At 38.8% G+C, this 20166-nt stretch overlaps 1 protein-coding gene across 1 annotated transcript in view; it reads left to right on the forward strand.

Moving 5' to 3' along the window:
* SNX25 (sorting nexin 25) overlaps positions 1-20166 on the forward strand; it is an 83021-nt gene that overhangs the window by 37355 nt on the left and 25500 nt on the right. The window contains exons 6-8 of the mRNA XM_071432212.1: positions 2087-2157; positions 12404-12594; positions 19726-19857. Coding sequence (XP_071288313.1) covers positions 2087-2157; positions 12404-12594; positions 19726-19857 — 394 coding nt within the window. The remainder of the gene's footprint in view (positions 1-2086; positions 2158-12403; positions 12595-19725; positions 19858-20166) is intronic.

Here is a 20166-nt window from a genome sequence, read left to right on the forward strand (position 1 = left end):
GCTGGGTTAAAAACATAGTTGAGAACAAATAGTAAGGAAATAAGCTGGTGGATAGGTTTAATTCTGCTCTCAGGTTCAGCATTGTATTTATTCTGATATTTATTGTTACAGCAGCAAAAAGTCACAACACAGTTCACTGTAAGAAAGACCATTACTACTGGCTCTGTATCATCTTTTACCTAAGAAATGAGAGAAGTGCATAAATAGGACAGAGAATAGGGAAGAAGGAAGTAAAAAAGATGTAAAGCCATGAAGGGTCCAGTTTATCAAGTACAGTCACTTCTTCAAAATTAAATTAATACATCACATTTAAAATGTCCTTAGATGTTTAATCACCAGCACCACAGAATATCTATTAGCTGGAATATTTGGAACAGGGAGAAAAGGGTCATGGCCTGGCAGTGTAGCAAGGGTGTGTTTCTGGTGCAGTGTTGTACAGCACTCCCACTGAGTAGTTGCAGCAGGAGCCCAGTGCTTGGGAGGAACAGACTAAATAGCATCTTTGGGCATGTAACTCCAAGCATCTCCCATATTAAAGTAACACAAAGAACACGAAAAAAGAGATGCCAAGTATTGGTAATAAAAACACGTGAAACTGTGAAAGTGAACAAATGGGAGGGAATCTAGAAGGAAAAAAATGGCAAGAGAAGTAGGAACTACCTTTCATGTGCAGTTGGTTGTCTGTACTTTGTTTGATAAATTCATTATTTCACAGTTAGCCTGCAACACCCGAGTGAGGTGAATGAGTGTCATTGCAGTGCATTTACAGATCACATAATCAATGCATCAAAAGTCTAACTTAGTTGCCCTGAATAATTCGGGAAGTCTTTGTCTGAGTGGGGAATTAACTGTGGGACTTCCTATGCACCACAGCACCACCCTTACTCTGGGGCTGTTCTTCCTCTGGTAGACTGGGCAAGAACTCTGCTGGTGGGTGGAAACAATCAAAATACAGTAATGGCAGAAGGAAGTAGTGTTACAAAAATTACAGGTTTTCAAACAGATTTTCAGGTTTCAATTTGATAACTGAAGAATCTGCTGCAGAAAAAAATCTGGAAATGTAGTTGTGAGTGTATGCTGTGTGTATAAAACTGTGTATACAAAGAGCCAGAGACAAGCAAAATCCTAAAAGAATTTTAGGAGGCAAGAGAAATGGAGGGAATTGAGTGATGTAGGTGAAAAAAGTTGACATGAAGAAAGGGAAATAGGTTTTAAGGATCACATGTTCTTTCTTAAATGGAGAATAAGTCATCACAGAAATAGCAGCCTTTCCAGGAGGCTTCAGCTTTCATCTAAGAGATAACCTGATAGATAGCAAATTCACTGGAATACTTCCTTTCTTACCAGTATCAATTGCTACCAAAGTAAGTGCATTGAAAGGAATTGGAGTGTTATGACCTGGACTTTGACATTTATGAGACTTAACTGACAGTGATTTTCTTTGCTGAGTGCATGGTATTTGTTAGTTTATATAAATAAGTTCTTTGCAAAATCAGTTTCACTTAAAATTCAGCTTGCTAGCTGCATTAACTGACTGCTATTGTTTAGTGTAGTTTTAGGTGATAAACATGTTTTAATTATTCCTGGAGTGTAATACTTTGAGGTTTTACATATTTTAGTGTAATTTGTTTCTTCTATAGATTTATATATGCTCCATTTTGAGTGGATTGGCTGGAAGAACCTTACAGATGGCTCTTTTCTTTTAAACTGAGCTACCATCCTGGTTTCCTATGAAAACTTATATTTAATGTTTAGAGTGTGACTTTATATTGTGACTTAATATAGTGTTGTGAATATTACCTGTCTGTGCAATGCCATCAGTTGAGAGAAGAGTGCAGTGTTATTGCTCGTTGAATGTCTCATTTTCAAGATAATGTGTTTTCCCTGCTCCATGTACACACTGCTCCTTAGGTTTCAGGTATACTGTGAGATTATTCTGTTTCTATGTGAGGAGGAAGTAGAAGTATTTTGATTTTTATTAATTCTTAAGCGTGCTGTATGAAGAACACATTGTAAAAATTTAATACCATGTTTTTTTCTTCTCCTCCCTCTCTTCACCCCTACTCCCTACTGTTTTTAAAATTAGGTATCAAATTGTAGTGGAAATAGTTCAGGCAACCACAATCAGCAATATTCCCCAAGTGAAGAGACAGAAAGGTAAGGTTCCAACATCTGTTGTTTTCATTTTGAAAAGCTGTTTGAACTCCTGCCATACATATGCAATCAGTGTGTGTGGGTTTTTTAGACAGATTTTAGGAATGCTATGCCTTTAGTATTTTGGTTCTGTTTCATTTGTCTGAATCTTCCAGAAGCTCACATGGTATGATTATCCCCCCTACCCTGTCTTCATCTAAGCTGATGGATCATGAGAAAGGTCATATTATGATACATTTATTTTCAGAACTTGCTGCAACTGGGAATTCTGACATTACAAATTCATATGCTGAGAATCATATTCCACGTTCTTGTTCATACAATCTGTTCCTCAAAATCTCAGTCTGTCTTCTTTTCAAAACACTGAAGAAGGAATGATACAGCATAATTTGTCAGTTATTTTGATTTTTTAATATATTATGTTTTTGAGTTGCAATAAAGAGTCCTCTTCATTTTCTGCAATGATTTGGCAATGGCTGCCTTTTTAAAAGCAGTGCATATTATAGTTGTACTTGTATTTATTACATATACTACTTTTTATGGCTCTCAAAATATGTAAAAACTGAGGTATATCATCAGGAGATGATCTTAATGGCAAAATTACTGACTAAATCATTGCTTAGGGAGGTATACTTGTATCAATGCATAATAAAAAGACAACACATAGTAAAATTAATTTCTTTGTAAATAAATACAAAAGATTTTAGGTTCTCATGTGATCTGAATCTCTCTCTAGGTTAAAAAAAATCCTTTTCTAGTTCCTTATATCAGAAAGGAAAACTTTAAAAAGTATATTCAAGTGTAGTGAAAAATGCAGAAACAGAAAATGAACATGCTGTGGGGTGGGGAAGTTTTTGGCAATCTGAAGAGTTTGAGGTCCATGCTCAAGTTTTGGAAAGTATAACGTTGTCAATACCAATTATACTTTTTGTTTACTCTCTAAAATAGAGCTAAATGTGCATTCCAGTAGGCTATCCTGCTTGTATTAAACCAAGATAAAAGGAAAAGTAGGCATTGGTTTTTATTCAAGTGTACATTATAGAAAGTTATTAATATTTTTCAGATAAAAGATAATTGAATGGAAAGTCTGTTTCATAAAGTAATAAAATGAGAATAGGGAATTTAACTCTGAGAGCATTATGAAAAATCAAATCTTGCTAAGCCTGTATTTCCATTTGTGCTACCATTGGTCTTTTTGAGACAATAATTGATTTGGGAAATATTTTGATACAGTTCATGTTCCTACAATGCATTATTTATTAATTAATTCTCCTCTATCTCACTTGACTTTATCTGTTTAAATATCTACTGTTCTAAATCATGAATAGAAGATTTTTTTTTTGAAGCTACAATTGTCTGTTGCTGCAGAACAGATACAAAAATATAGAGTTGGTGGTATGTGGTAAAGTTGATTCTGCATTTTTATGGGCCCTTGATTTCTACCTGTACTAAAAAAAAAAAAACAACAACCTAACAAATTTCACTAGGTGGTGCATTGACTTTTTTTGTTATGATATGGACTTTTATTTTTGGTTTATTCCTATGGTAATGTTATACATAATTTAAGGGTTGATGACCACTGCTTGCTCTGTTAGCTATTGGGGCTAACCCTTTTGTTTATTAAATAGCCAATGGTCATGCACATTGTCTGGAAAAGGTGATTTTTTTTTTTTTTTTTGCTTGACACATATGAAACAGTGTTCCCAACAAAGGCATGCCAATACAGTCTTTTTATAGTTCACACAAATTTAGGGCAGATTTTTAATTTCAGGTATTCTGCTCAGGTTTTCATCTACCAAAATTTTCCAGGCTCTGTGTATACACAATAAATTCTTAAGAGGAATATCAAAATTGTAGAGGGGTAAAATCTAGTTCTGAAGACTGTTTTGTGCCATATTTTTCCTAAAGGAGGTGGAGGCATTTTACCTAATGTGGTAATTAATATAATATGTTCCTGAATTTTAAAAACAAAAGGAAAAACTGTGATACCCTTCTTAAAACAAATGAAACCCAACAAGAAAACCCAGCACAGCTCACTGCTAACATAAAGATTGTTGAAATCTTGTAGAACAGACTGCCATGTTACTTAGCATCATGTTTTGATGTTTCCTTTTCTGGATGCTACAGCATAATACTACCCCTGGATTTAATGGTGAATAACTAAATGTAAGCTTTATGCAAAATCAAAGTGTGTCTGCACAATCTCATTCTTTCTCTTTTTAACCTTCTCCCCCAGCATGTGGTGCACACCTGCAGTGATGTGTGAGCATGGCAGCTGGATGAATAAGACAGTTCCTTCTTTGCTGCTAAATGAGCTCTTGCCTTTTGTGTCAAGGGCATCTCTTAGCTTTGACCCCAACCTGGCAAGAGAGAGTCTTACTGATAGCTACTTCCTTTTTCCTGTGGCAAAGTTGGGTCCTGCTAATGTAACTGCTTCTTTAGTGCCTGGGTGTTGAACTAGAGCAGCTGAGCTCTGGCTGGCCAGCATTCTGCTCTCAAAGTGTAAGAGTAGAGCAAGTGTAGATAGTACATATGTGGATGTAGAATCATAGAGTGGTTTGGGTTGGAAAGGGCCTTTCAAAATCCTCTACTCCAGCCCCTGTGCAATGAGCAGGTTCATCTTCAACTGGACTGCTCAGAGTCCCATCCACCTGACCTTGAATGTTTCCAGGGATGGGACCACCTCTCTGGGCAGCCTGTTCCAGTGTTTTGACATCCTCATTGTAAAAGACACTCCTTTTATGTAATCCAAATTGTCCCACTTGTGGTGTAAAACCATTGCCCCTTTGTCCTGTTGCAACAGGCCCTGCTAAAAAGTCTGTCCCCATCTTTCTTACAGGCCTCTTTTAAGTACTGAAGGGCTGCAGTTGGGTGTCCACAAAGCCTTCTCATCTCTGGGCTGAACAATCCCAGCTCTGTCAACCTTTCTTCTTGGGAGAGGTGTTCCATCCCTCTGATGGTCTTCATGGCCCTCCTCTTTCTTTCATGTGCTGAGGTCCCTAGAACTGGATGCAGTACTCAGCTGGGGTTCCACACAAGAGTGGTCTCAGCCTCCATCATTTGGAAATATGGGAGCTCCCTGAGGCAGTGTTTTCAATGGAAGAAGGAATAAGCAAAAACCTGAGGAGCAGTTAGTGTAGCAGAGTGGCCAAAACTCTGCAGTAGTGAGTGCTTAACCACAATTTATACTTTTAGCAAAAGAAGTGTTGTACAGCCACATGACTAGCAATCAGTATTCCTGAGCAGGACTGTGGGCTTTTTACTATTGGGTAAGGAGACATAATTAAGTCTCTAAAACTGACCAAAAATACTTATTTTTTTCCAAAAAGATTAGGTGTCTATTATTAAAGGATGAATAGCCTGAGGACCAGATTTCAGACTGACTTCTCATAGGGGCTACAGTTACCTGACCTTTTTACTGTTTTATTTGGTGATGCCAAAGTATGCATTTAATGTTGGTGCTCAGTAAGGTGGGAGAGGAAGGCTTGTTGCTCAGTAAGGACAGGGTTCTTTACACTTTTTAACTAGTGCTGGTGCCACCTATTGGCAAAATATTTAGCTGTTAGGACACTAATAAAATCAGAGAGTATTTTAAAGTACTTCTACACATGATTTTATTAAGCCCTCTGTAGTTAAACAATGGCGTGTTGTAGGATTCATTCCTTATCAGATTTCTATCACTTGAATCTGCTGGTATGTGAGCATAAGAGAGCAAACAAAAATGTACAGAAGCATCTGATTCATGTTAAGCAGTAAGTTTTGCATTTGGCTCCCTGAGAGAGTCAAAGGTCTAAAATGTTGGGACACAAAGTAACGTGAGAAGTTTGCAGTCTGATGCCAGCTGTGGGTGGATGATAGAATTTCTGTGGCCAGGAGAATTGCTTTTGGCTGTTGCACAAGTTGAATAAGAAACATAACACAGCATTATTGTTTCTAGAGGGGTAGATAGTTTATTTTGGAGCAGTGCAGGCCACTGTAAATAGAAGCTGTTTCCTTGCATTCTGACACTGCACTTCCCTCATTTACACTGGCACAAAAGCGCAGAATCTGGTGTGTACATGTTCACTTTTCCAACAGTGTCTTCCTGTGCATCTTCTTCCAAAATGGTCATCATCACTCAAGCAGTGACTGTAGGAGGCAGCTTGGTTTTGGGGTAGTTTTGTTGTTGTTTTTCTTTGTTTGTTTAATTTGTTTGGTTTTTCTTCCTGTTGGTATTTTCAGATGGTACCTCTCTCTACAGTCACATTTGCTATGGTTCAAAGAGTCACATGCTTCTACACCTTTAATTATAAACAGCTCTCCTCATCTTACCTTTTGATTCGGATTCATTCTAAATACTGAACTAATTAAAACTGAAGCTAAATTTTAAGTATTTCAGTTGTTTGTTGGTTTGCTTTTATTTATTTTACAAAACCTATCTTATCTGCTGAAGATTTTGAAGGACTCTAAATGCTTATCTGAAAATGTTTACTGCATTTTGATCTATTAAAGCAGTTTGTAAGAGGACAAATGCCTGGATTAGGCATTATAGCATGAATGACAGATGATATGCAAGTTTCTAGAATAGCAAGAATCTTAAATTTTTGTAAAGAAAAGGTATCGAAAACACCAAATGGGAAATAGCGACAAAAGTAAATTGTTATAATAACTTGATATTTGCTGTAACATGAATAGGAAGCTGCTTAAATACACTGGTGCTAATTTTAACAGACACATTTTTGTTTCTTCTCATACTGATATTGTATTACAGGATCCTAGCAGAATTTTAGCAAGGTTCTTTTACTAGCTGCTTTTTAAAACAAACCCCCAAAATGCACGTACCTTGTCTTAGGGCAACACAGCCAGTCTCTCAACAGATTTTTTTTTAAAGGATTTTTTTGTAAAGGGATTTGTTTGATTTGCCTTTTAATTTTCTATGCCCTCCACCTTACACATGACTTTACAGTATGAATGGAAACCACCCTTGGATGTGACTGGATGGGGCTGTTTTTCAGACACTGCAGTGTAATCAACCCCGGGGCATCCCTGTTGAGAAAACTGCTCGTTTTCAAGCAGGGATTGTGAGACAGATCAAATAAGCAGCCATTTCTGTGTGGAGAAATCTGCTGCCTTGCAGCAGAAGATTTCTCCTGCTGAGCCTTCCCACTGTGTGTCTAGATATTTGCTTTTATAAGCAAAGCTGACAAGTGGCACAGGAACAGGCCTGGCTCTGGGCAGGCCTCTCAGGTGCTGTGGTTCTCAAAGAGGCTTGAATGTTCAGCTGTAAAAAGGGACTTTAAAAAAAAAAAAAAAAAAGGATGTGGGCTAGCTTAGTTATGTGGGTTGTGATGTGTGGGTTTTGTCAAGATGATAATATAAAGTGAAGTAAAATGGGTACTGGTTCCAGAAGATTACAGATGCCATGTAACTTAATTATGTCAAAACTCTATTATGATTCCTCCCCCTGACCTGCATCCTCCACACAGGAATAAACATTCACGCACAATTATTTTTGCACAGTTTTCTGGCAAGGCTTAAAGAGCTGACATTGTGCCTGCACGTCATGCTCAAGCAGTAAGTGTGCAGGGAATCCATGTCCATGAGGGTAAAAGTACAGAGTCTGTGGTACATTTATTTGCTTTTAGTTGTGATTTGCAAATCAGCTTTGTAGGGGAAGTTTTTCTTTCTGTTCCTGAGATCCTTTGTGTCTGCTAGTGATGGTAATGCATCTCTCAGTTGGGGATGCTGTCCAGTGAAAGAGGGAGGGCAGAGGCTGACTGGTCAGATAGATGTGACCAAAGGGGTTGCAAGGACCTGCAGACAGAGGCTCTCTGTGGTGGATTTTATTTTACTGTATGGTACATCCTGACTCCCAGGCTCAGCTTTGCCTTACTGCTGCTGGAGTTTTTATTTTTCTCAGCTGTGGCTGTGAGTGGGAGGCTGTGTTGTATGACACACTGCTAATGATCAGAGCCTAACTTGTCCATGGTCTCCTGTAAGCCCCTTTTCCCAGACCTGTCAGTGGAAGTGGTTGGGATTTAACACTTCTTTTTCTCAGTCTTTTGTCAGACCAGAGGAGAGCTGCCTAAGGTCCTTTCCTTGGACCTTGGGCAGTAGAAGAACAGTATCCGCTATTCTTAAAGGTCATCCTACTCTCACAGAATTGAACAAATGCTTTTCCAGGCCCATGTAGGCTTTTAAAACTTGTAATTCAAGGTTTCTAAGATTGGAGGAGGTCTATAAAGACTTGTAAGTTATATATAAGGTTCCAGTTACTGCTTACACAAAAATATTAAATTGATCTTCACTACTTAAATACTAAGCATGGCATTTAGGAGGCCCTGTATGTGCTTAACCTGGCTCTTGGAAAAAATCTTGCAAAAAACCTTGTGATGGGGACTATGTGTGTTGCTCCTTCAGTGACAGGTAGGGCTGATCAGTGCTGTTGCATGTGCTGCCAGGTGTCATGGATCTGTAGTTACTGAAACTATAAAGGAACAAGAACTTGTGTTTTCAGTTTTATTCATGCTTTTGCCATATATAACTTTGTAGGTAAAATGAGAAATCTCTGCCTTCTGCTGGTACTACTAAGAGGTCATGCATGTCTAAAATACAGTTAAGTTTCTGCTTTAAGCAAATTTGCATTGTTTTTGTTTATCCTCCAGTGTGCTTAAGGATAATAAAGGTTGTGTGACATTTTGTGGCATGACAATTTGGAAGGCCCCATATTCTGACTTAAAAATAGATGATGTGAATATGTACTTCAGTTTGATCTATTTAATAGATATAAACCTCCTCAAGTACCAAGGCCACCATAGGGGGAAAAAAAGAAGAGGAAAGAAAATTAGGTATGAGAAATCACTTTGCAGAAATTGTTTTGGTGGATTAGGATATGCTTCTGGGGATGTACTTCTAGCTTAGCTCAAGTCAAGATAGTTAGGAGTGATTTAGAAGACAGTGTGGAAGCTTTGTCAGAAATTACTGCAGATGTGCCAAAATGCATAGAATAAGACAATTTGCACAGGTAGCATAGCTTTGATTGCTTGGTAAGTTTGAGCTCATTTCAACTATTGATATTTTAATGTTGTTTGGTGCAAATTGAATTGTCTACAACTGTGGATTGATAAGCAGAGTTGGAAATTCTTTGCTTTGGGTTGCCTTTGGGAGAGGTGCACAGGACCCTTCTGGGATTTGAAATTCCTCCATGGCAGTGCATGTCCTGTCAAAATTTCCCCAGATAAGGAGAATTGTTTTGGAGGAAGTTAGTAAAACACTTTGCTCCTTTGAAGATGGAGGCTCTGCTCAGTTGCTGTTGGTAAAGTGTATGCAGCTTGTGGGCAGGAAATCCTAAAGTAGCATCTTTCTTGTCTTGCTGATAAGGAGTGATTTTTGTTTGTTTTTAATAATTTTTTTTTAGAGAAATACCCAAAGTGCAAAGTTGTTACTCTTTAAAAAAATATTACTCAAAGGATGCTTTTTTCCTCCTTGCATTGTGGTGAAACAGTCTCTTAGTAGCAGAAATCTACTTCTTTTCTATTTATTGGAGCTTGCTGGAGGGTGTATGAATACATGCAAGCCTTTCCTTTTGTGCCTTTCTGGTTTTATTTGGTTTATGCAGTGATACCTGAATGTAAGGAACATCCTCTTTCCTGATGCTCAGAAATGGGGAAAATCACTCTTAATTCTGTCTCGGTATTTTGGTGATTATGGAATCAGACAAGAATATATTCAAAAGAGAAGTCTTTATAACTTAAAATATTGTTTTGATAGCGCTTAATAGGACAAAAGCAGAGCAGTTTAGGTCTGAAAATCTCTAAAATCTCAAAACACATTAAGGTTTGGAGAAAACCAGTGATCCACCTAACCTTTTCCAGCTGAGCTGAAAATGTGGCTCCTGATTTGCTAGCTTATCTTTCATCATTTGGAAGAGGGAAGTGTTATTCGCCAGTTCCATGCTGTCTTTCCTGCCCTGTAGCACATCAGCCCCATTGTGTGCTGCTCTGCTTTTCAGCAGCCTCTTGTTTATGTGTGAGGGATGTCACTGGCCCTTTCACAGTGCCTAGTCCTGTTTATCCATGGAGCAGAAACAGGCTGGCAGCGTCAGCTTTGGAACTGCCCTGAGTGATGCTTGCCTGGAGCGGCTCCTTTTGGATATGAAGAGCTGAGGTAAATGTTTTTGAAGGGTCTCTGTTAAGACAGGAAATAATCACTGGAAATGGTGGGCTCATTAATCTCTCCTGGGGGCCTGCTGCAGTCGCAGGATGATAAGATTTCAAGTGAAGTAGACATGCATACTTTGAAAACCCTTCAAAAATGCCTTGCTCCCATCAAGAAGGGTACTTTTGTTTTAAGAAGGCTGAATGATCATTGCATTGTACTGTTTGTGGATTTTCAAGTATGCATTATGAGCCCTAAGCATTTAAACTATTGAAAGAATTGATAGCTTGTAAAAATCATCTTAGAGTCAACTGCAGCAAGGAGAAGGTTGGAGTTTAATCTTAAACTTTCAAGTTCTGTTCCTGTATTTGTAATAGCTGTAAATGTTTTGATTTGGAGGAGAGCATTGTTCTGTCCTTAAGGTCTTTTCCTTTCCTTTTCTCTCATTAATACTGGTACTTCTGTTTAGGGAACTGAAACACTAAATTAAATGCTCTGTTGACTTCCCTGTGGAGATAACATGCCAGGAAAACAGATGGCTTTTTTTTTTTGGTAATTTTATCATTTGCTTCAGTGAGTATCATCTCTTTAGTTTCTTTAGTTCACTATTATATGGCAGCTCAGATGCAAATGATACTCATCCATTAAAATACTAAGAGTATTTGTATCAGGTACCATCCCTACCAACATAAATACGTAAAGAAAATCAAGTGAGATTAAAGATATGGGCAAAGATAATGGGAGAATATCTGGACTCAGTTATGTGTAGAACTTCAGGGAGCTCCATGTACCTTGAGTTGTCCTTCAGTATGCAAAAGACAACTTAGAGTTGCATCCAATACTTACATGTGGCTTTAAGTTGGAAATATAAGGATAAAAACAGTTATAAAAGGAGAAGTTGCCCTAATGTATTAGAAACTTGCTTAAAATAGGGATTGAAAATAATTTCTGAGAGACTTCCTTTTTGCTGTGTTTGCAGTCACAAACCTAACTATGTAGTTTTTTATTAACAGCAACTCATGTGAAAATCAAATGCTGTTTTTATCTACATGATTTTGCTAGCATTTAATGGTTTGAAAACATAGTAGAATAGATCTTTACTATTTATCCCTGAGCAGTCAGATAATCCAGAGCCAAGTAAAAGCCAAGTACTTTGCTACTGAATAATAGCCCCAGCCCAAAAAAGCATGAATGTTATCATTGAGCAAGAGGAAAATAAAACCAGTGTATAAATGTAAATCAGTTGCATCCTGCAGATATTAAACATGGTTTCTGCACAGTAAGGTTTTATATCTGCTTTATCTGCTGCTCTTTTTTTTAAGCCCTGGTAATTAGCTGAAGGGGATGGAATGTAGAATGCACAACCATTGCACTGGCTATAACTAAGTCTTATTCAGCTGACTGTCATCTTCACATTACTTTGCTTTCTAACAGTACTGTGCAGTGTTGGTGTGGCATTATAAGATTTTTTTCTTAGTCATCTGACCATTTTGAGTGAACTTTGGTCAGTTGTCTGGAGAGGATATTGTATGATACGCTGTTCACATCAGGCACAAGAGGTTTGGGTTTGCAAATAAGATGTGTGGGAATAAGATGTGTGTCATGCTGGGCTGGGGGGAAGAGAGCTCAGTCCCTCGTGACTCCAGGCAGTCAATGCTATGTTCAGTGAGGTATACTGGCCATCAGCTCCATGTGTTATCATTTGCCATGGCTGTAGGTAATTTCCTTAATGCCATCTGATAAATGTACATTCTGTATAGAGATCTTGGGCTGTGTCCTCCAACAAACTATAAAAGGAGCTGGGGGGGTTGGGCTTTGCTATGCATTTGAATAAGGATTTTTTTCCTCAACTTTTTTTGTGTAAACCCTTGAGTTATCATTGCAGAATGTTTCAAAATCATCATTCTGTTTCAAATGCAAACTTGCCAGTATCTGTACTGATGAGCGTAGCTGATTCATGGATGACAGATGCTTTGATCAGAGAGGTCACAGAAGCAGTGCTACAATATTTTCATGTCGTAAAATACTGCCTCTGATTTGCTTTTCACAGAAGCAATGGTACAAGGATGTTTTCCTGTTGTAAAATACTCTCTCTGATTTGCTTTATTCTTAGATTCAAAAGGAAAAGAAACTGCAGCAATGAAAGCTGACCTCCTAAGGGCTCGCAATGTGAAGAGGTATATTAATCAGCTGACAGTGGCAAAGAAGCAATGTGAGAAGAGAATAAGGCTCCTGGGAGGCCCTGCTTATGATCAGCAGGAAGATGGCATTTCTGATGAAGGTGATGGCCCTCCAAGTCAGAAGGTATAAATGGCATTGTCTGAAGGTCCTTCTAAGTGTGTTACCACTGGATCATGTTGCCTCACTGTCGTTAATCCCTCCCTTCCCCCAGGAGTTCAAGTACAATTTAATTGCTGCATGGTTTATTTACCTTGGGAAAAGGTTACTGAAGTACCTGAAAAGACACATTAGTTGCTCAGCTTGGAATAGTGTGCAATGTGAAACTTCACAGAGGGCTGAGTGGCTTGTAAGCACGTGTGATTTTTCAGACATACCACCTGTAGGGAGTTAATAAGGACATGCAGCTTTGCAGCTTTTGTGAAAGTAGCAACTTGCCTTCAAATAAAAGACTGCCAACATATGTGCAATATGTCTTTGGCCCTCGTTATACTTACTTTAGGAAATATGTGTGGGTTTTGAAGATACTGAATTATTCAAAAGTAAACACTTACGGAAGGCAATTGACAAAACTCTGAGCAGTTGCTGCAGAAAATCTTTGGCAAAGCTGCTGTGACTGAATGGTGGTTTTCAGTACCACTGTAGTCTGGAATTAGAAGTAACTATTGTGTTGGCCAGCATCTACAAAAATAAAATAACTACTTAGCCTTGCAAATCTTTAAAAATTTTAGTGACTTCTTTTGTAATCTGCTCTGTTCCCTTTGGGCAAAGCATAGTAGCTGTTGTATTCAAATGTGAAAAGATTTTATGTTTTTCATGTAGGTAGGAAATAGCTTTTCTTTTCCTGCAGGGATCTTTATTTTCATTATGGCCTTATAATAATTGTAACTTAGTAGCATATTAGAAGAAGTAGAATAATGGAGAAATAGTTCCTACTTTTTGTATTTTGTTTTTTCTTGAGTAAGGTCTGAAACACAATGATTCCTTACTCCCCACTTGTCCTTAAAGCATGATTTCAGGTGGCGTGTCATAGATTGTGCCAAGACAGTCCTGATCTCTTTCCTGAAGTTGAATGCAGCAAGTGGTGCCAAGAAGAAAAGAGAGCTGGGAGCATGTGGCAGCACTGCATGAGCCAATGATGCCACTTTTGATGCCTGCTGAGATGTTATCAGCTTTTCTGGATAGATACATGGGACATAAGATTGTTCAATACCGCAGTCCAGCAGTGAAGATGCACTTGATAGGGGCAGGGATTGGTCAGGAATATAATAAAATATAATATTGTAATTAAAGGAATTCCTGAAGTTGATGTTGCATGTTTCATGAACCAATAGGGTTTTTTAGTGGGAGTTGCTGGCCTGGGGTTATATCCTGCAAATATACCAATGAGCAGCTCAATATTGAGTTAATGGTACTATTAATAGCAGTAATGACTTCTTGCAGAAGCATTTGTTGTGGTGATGGTGTAAACAGTGGGATCTGAGGCAGTTTTGCTTCTAAGCTGTTGGTGTTTCTGTGATGAAGCCCTAGAACTCCTCTAATGTCATGTCAGTAGAGAAAATAGGAAAAGTGCCTCTCCCTTCTCTTGTCCCTGATTCTCCATTGCCAGGAAAGAAGCTGTGGGAGGCTGTTTGAGAGGTGGAGGCCATGCTGTCCCCTTTTGAGCACAGAAAAATGCTTAGCTGAGGAATCAGTCTTTCTTCACTGCTGCTCCTTCATATCCTCCTCTAGCTCTGTTGTAGCTGCAGTCTGGGTACTTATTTCAGGGCAGCTGGTGTTATTTTGGATGTTGGCCCCTCCTATTTGGACAGTATTGACTGAACACTCAGGCTCTTTTCTAAGCAAAAGAGAAAGGCATTGTTTGGGATTTAGTAGGTAAGATGCATTAGCAGGTTGCAGCTTGTGGCCCTTAGAGTATGGTTGTGCTAACATTTCTATTAAGGTAGCATCTGAATTGCAGAACTAGCTTTTGCAGAAGAAACTGCATGTTTGCCTTCCTTTCTTCAACTTGCATGAAATAGGTCAGAAATGGATATTTACTGATGGTGTTTTGAATTAATATTTTAGATAAGTGTAGTGTAGAATCTTGAATACATTATTAACTTTGGGGGATTTTTGGTACTAGTTGAACAAAGAGTTGACTAGTGAATTAAACTTGTATTTTGATTTCACTTATGCATCCTATAGAAAGCTTTTTCTTGACTGCAGTAGTAGGGGAGTAATGGCATTGCTGGTAAAAAGTCTTTTATCCATGTTCTGATTATGGGCTTATATATGGAGATGGATTATTTGGAGCTGTCAGTGTTCTGTTTGATTATGTAGTCTTGTGATTTTTAGTCATTTGGTTTTGTACATGCTTCACTTACCTAATTTTCCTGAATCCAGGTTTTCTAGGGAAATCCTAAATATGTGAATTCTAATCAAATCCTTATAAGCAAACAAACAAACAGACAAACAAGCCACAGCTATTCTCTGAATCTGAGTTATGTCATTACCTCTGATCCTGATTTAAACTCTGCCCACAGTGTTAGATTTGTTTTTGGAGAAAATGCAGTTTGTGTAAGTGTAATATATAAAGCATGTCTTTGTAGTCAGTGCTGTTTTAGTCCTTTTTCCTAGGAACTGTGCCTGCATAGCACACAAAAAATTAGTTGAATTTTTTGTCTGTGTTTATCCAGTGAATGGGTTTTTTTTCCCCTCTGTTGTGCTGAGCACAACAGCCACCCCACCTTGTCTGTGAGATTTGACATATGGAGTCACAGCATCTTAGTGGAGCTGTTTTGTGGATCATGGGTTCTAGGAGGGGGTCTGGGGATCTGACCCTGAACTAGCTGTGAAATAGCAAGGAAACCATCTGAGTGTATTTTGAGATGGAATGAGCTCATGTTCACAATCCAGCTGATGAAAACTAAGATGAAAGTGCTGCAGAACATCTTACTTCCATTGCAGAATATCTTACTTCCACTGCATCTCTGGATAGATGTTGATTTAACTGGTGACTTAGCAGATTTTCACAGTGATTTCTGAGCTTCAGATTGTAAGATCATATTATGTCAGGATACATCATGGTACAGAATTTGGGGAATGTTAAGAAACCAAGCTTCAATTGTTGTCGCCCGTTTGCCTGGTAATGGGTTTTCTTATGACAGAAGTATGTTTGTGAACATGTGAGTCTCAAGGCAGGGACTTTTACATTAGTGTATGTGCAGTAAAATAGTCAGGTACCTTATGTGGTTAGTATATACTTTCTGATACTTATATAATCATTGCATTTAGTTCACATTGCTGTGACAGAGAGACTTCTGATGACTTGTTTCTTTTCAAAGCATAACGAGATAAATATAGGCTTTAATTTTGGTCAGTATATGGAAAAAACATTAGTTAAGGGTTTTTTAAAATACAACTTGGAAAAAGATATTTATCAGTAATGGTTTTTACATTTCACTTATTCCTGGCTTCTACCAAAAAAAAAAAAAAAAAGGAAAAAATCCAAAGCAGGAACCAGTTCTGCAGTCTGACTGTATGCTGTTATCCCAGCAGAAAATTAAATTTCCTTTAGTGACCCAAATGCTGTTCATCCCAACCATGTGCAGTGCTGTTACCAGCTTTATTTGGGCTATTCATTATAGGTCAGTGTGGTTGTAGTGAATGGGAATCTGGTGTGTTGCAAAGAAATACAATACTGTGCATCTAATCTGTGCCTAGTGCCTGTGCAGTCCTAAATTACCTAGTTGCTCTATGTTCCTGTCCAGAGAGAGGTTGTGACTGTCCTTAGGGATTTAACAAGACAAGTCTCTGCTCTGTAAGGCCAGGGACAAGTCTCCTCTGTGGGCACATGCTAGGGATACTGGTTAAAGCATCCCACTTAAGGAAAAAAATAGAAGAACCTAACCCTTTCCTAGTCTTAGGCACAGCCTGTGACCAGCTGTGATATATAAGTTAGATTCCTGTTAAAGCAGGGAATTGATGTGGCAACACTAAAGCTTCTGGTTTTTCCAAACCCAGAAGCTGCTCTTGAGTTAACAGGATTTGAAGGGTTGCTGTGGAGGCTGATAATTCTGAGATTATATCTGCTAACTGGATATTAGATTTGAGGGTGTAAAAATGCCCTAATGCCTGCCTATGTGCCAACATAGCTTAGAGTTTTGTGCTCTAATCCACGGTGATACTGAATCATAAAATGATCTTTTGCTGAGGATTACAAATTACTGCAGAACTTCTTTAAATCATGAAAGGAAGTAAGATCCACAGAACAGTTGGGTGCCAAAAAGGACTGTTGTGGTTTCTCCCCCAGGAGCAACAAGCCCCATGCAGCCACTTGTTCACTCCCCCACCAGCAGGATTGGGGAGAGAATCAGAAGGGTAAAAACCAGAAAACTCATGGGCTGAGATAAAGACAGTTTAACAGGGAAAGCAAAAGCCACACACACAAAGCAATACAAGGAATGAATTCACAGCTTCCCATGGGCAGGCAGGTGTTCAGCCATCCCCAGAAGAGCAGGGCCCCATCACATGTAACAGTGACTTGGGAGGACACAGCCATCACTCCAAACATCCCTCAAATGTCCCTCCCTTTACATACTGAGCATGCTGTCACATGGTCTGGCACATCCCTTTGGTCAGCTGGGGTCACCTGTCCTGGCTGTGTCTGCTCCCAGTCTCCTACACCCCCCCCAGTCTGCTCTGCAGTGTGGCAGTACCAAAAGCACAAAAGGCTTTGTGTAAGCTCTGCTTAGCATCAAAAAAGCCATCTCTATGTTATCAGCCTTGTGTTTAGAATAAATCTAAAACATAGCCCCTGCCAGTCTCTTAAGAATGTTAACTTTACCCCAGCCAAAACCAACACACATGCATTTATGATTTTTCACCTCAAAACTGAAACCCTCTTGTGTCTATCAGTGTTGGTGTTGCAGCTGTAACATAACACTTTTAGTACAGGACTGCTAACATTTAATGATTCCAGAATACTCCAGACTTAAAGAAAAATCAAGAAGACATTTGAGAGGTCTCATTTCTGCAAGGGAGTAAGCTTTTCTGCCATTAACTTATTTGTTTTAGCTTGCAAGGCTATCTATTAGGAGATTTGTGTAACCCTGTTGCTAGGCACCGCTGCTTTGGTTACCATGGGGCACTGGTGCAATGGGTCCTTTGTTAGGTGGGAGAGGTGTTTGCACTTGCCTTGCTCCCTGCAGCAGCACTTAGCCCCAGTTACTTCTGAGAGGGCTTTGTTTGTTTGTTGGTTACCCTCCTTGTGGCAGCCAGAGTGGGTCTAGCTTGGGTCATGGAAGCATAGAGACCAGGGTGACCTCTCACTCAAGAAGTGACAGCACATGCTCCTTGTTGTGATTTATTAACTGTGCTAGTCACAGAGCTGACAGTCCCTGAGATTGGGAAAACATCTGTTTGAGGGGCTGGAAGACCCTCTTACACTTGTATTTTAAATCATTGTCCCTGGTAGAATGATTGAATAGAAAATATGATGGTGCACAGTAATGAGGCTAAATCACAGACTGGCCTTTAAATTGCCGTGTCTGTGTTGTTCTTTTTGACAGCCTGATCACCATTTCTGTATTAATCTTAGCTTGAGCAAGGTACTCTCTGCTTTTCAGTGAGGTTTATAGAGTGAGCTTTTAAAGGCAGATATTCATATATCTGAATAGTTTTAAAGCTAAGAACAAAGTCATGTCCAGAAGATATTGGTATGGTAAAGGATAAAGGGAAGAATGGCAATGATTGTCACAGGGGAAATTTAAACATGTAAATGAGCATTTCATATAAGACAAATATAATTTACTTAAACACTGCCCAAAATTTGGGGGGGGGTTGTTTCAGACAAAACATAAAGGACTGCAGTTGTTAAAGAACCACATTTAGCTTGGCTTTTAAAGGCACTGATTTTATGCCAATAGTTGTGTATGTGCCCATGTAGGTGGTTTCCTCATGTGTAGCTTGAGACAATGAAACTGTTTTTCCTACATAATAACTTGGTTGCAGAGTTTCACAGGTGCTAGATTAAGGAAAATGAGCAATCATCCCAGAGAGGGAGGTATCCTGATGCTGACCAGAATTGTATTATTATTGTTAGGTATCAGAAAACCCATATTAGAGAAATTATTAATGCCTCAATCTCAGAGTTCACGTCTTGCTCCAAACCAAATAAACTTTGCTATAAAATGCAAAGTCATAGGAAGACTCATTAGCCCCAGTGCCTGAGGACCTTCTTTCTTTTCAAAGGAAAAAGTGTGAGTTGGTTGGTGCCTGTGAGAAACAAAGAAATTCAGACTACTTTAAGCAGTGTGTTTGGGTTCCTGGTGATAAAAGTAATGGCACTAAATAAGTGATATGAAAACTGGTTCAACTGCAAGACTGGAGGGTTGGAGGGAAAAGGTTGCTTGGTTTTGATGAGGAAACATCAAAAAATGGTCCTGTTTTTGGAAAATAGGAAAAACTTGGTCCTATTTTTCAGAGAAAGACAAGGTTATTAATTTTGTTCAGTATGGGAAGTTTTGATCATTTTGTCAGAGAAGTGTTTTGATTTCAGGTGTTTGTCTCAAAGAAAAGGCCTGGATTCACAAAAATAGTAGAGGATAAGGAAGTGATAATGGCTTTTTAATGCTACTTCTTAATGGCTGCAGCTTCTGCATGGGTACAGGAAGCCTGTGTTTCATTTCCTTTACTGCCTGATGTACACCCTCCTCACTCAGGAAAAGTCCTGAGCATTAGATCACAGAACATACTAGTTCCTGACTGTGTTTCTGATAGATGTTTTCCAATAACAGTGGGAACTGGGCACCAAATGCCCTGGCAGACAAGGTATTACATCTTTCTCTGTGTCTCTGGGAATAATTGAGACACATCTCAAAGCTCTGTGGGCTGTGGTATGGAAACTGTTGGTGTTTGAAACAAGAACAGATTATTTAGCTTTAGGGCTCCTCTGCTTTGCAGGAACATTGGAAGTTAAATTTTTGACAATAGCATTTCATGAGTGACTTGAAAGGCCATCTTAGTCCTTTGAAATGTATCCTGATTAGAAAGATGTGGAGGTATTTACTATCTGATAGAAGCATAGGTGAATTTATCTTCTGAGTACTTAAAACTCTTTTTTTTTTAATGAAGCAAAACTATTACCGTAGGAGGTCTGTGTAGTTGAATCTAGGACACATTTGTGGGATGCATGGTGAAAAGATTTTCCCTATAAGGAAAGGAGTTAGAATTAGGCACTTTTCCAGTTTTTATTCTTAGTTTTCCCTTCTTCAGATTCTTCAGTTTGAAGAAATTTTGGCCAACCCTTCATACCGAGAGCACTTCCGGATCTACATGGAGAGGATGGACAAGATGGCTTTGATTGGCTTCTGGGAGTCTGTGGAAAATCTGAAGAATGCTAACAAGGTGGAAGAAGTTGCAAGCCTTTGTACATTGATGACACTGTTTGTTGTGGTATTGATGATAGGAAATGTCTTCATGTTTCTGAAGTATCAATAGCATAGGATGGGTTCTAACCAATTTGGGGGTTTTTTTAGCTGCTTCATGTCAATATTTGAAGTTAATATTGCAATTAAAATTTGTGGGCGGTTGTGATGGTGATTTATTGTTGGTTGGTGTAACAACATCTGTTAAAAGGAATACTTGATATGCAAAAGGAGTGCCCCCCTCCACCAGAGAAAAAGCATGCAGTAAAGCATGCAGGCTTATTTGTAT

This window comes from Agelaius tricolor, unplaced genomic scaffold (assembly GCF_023055355.1).
Source record: "Agelaius tricolor isolate 1412-34295 unplaced genomic scaffold, bAgeTri1.0.p SCAF_8, whole genome shotgun sequence".
Taxonomy (NCBI): domain Eukaryota; kingdom Metazoa; phylum Chordata; class Aves; order Passeriformes; family Icteridae; genus Agelaius; species Agelaius tricolor.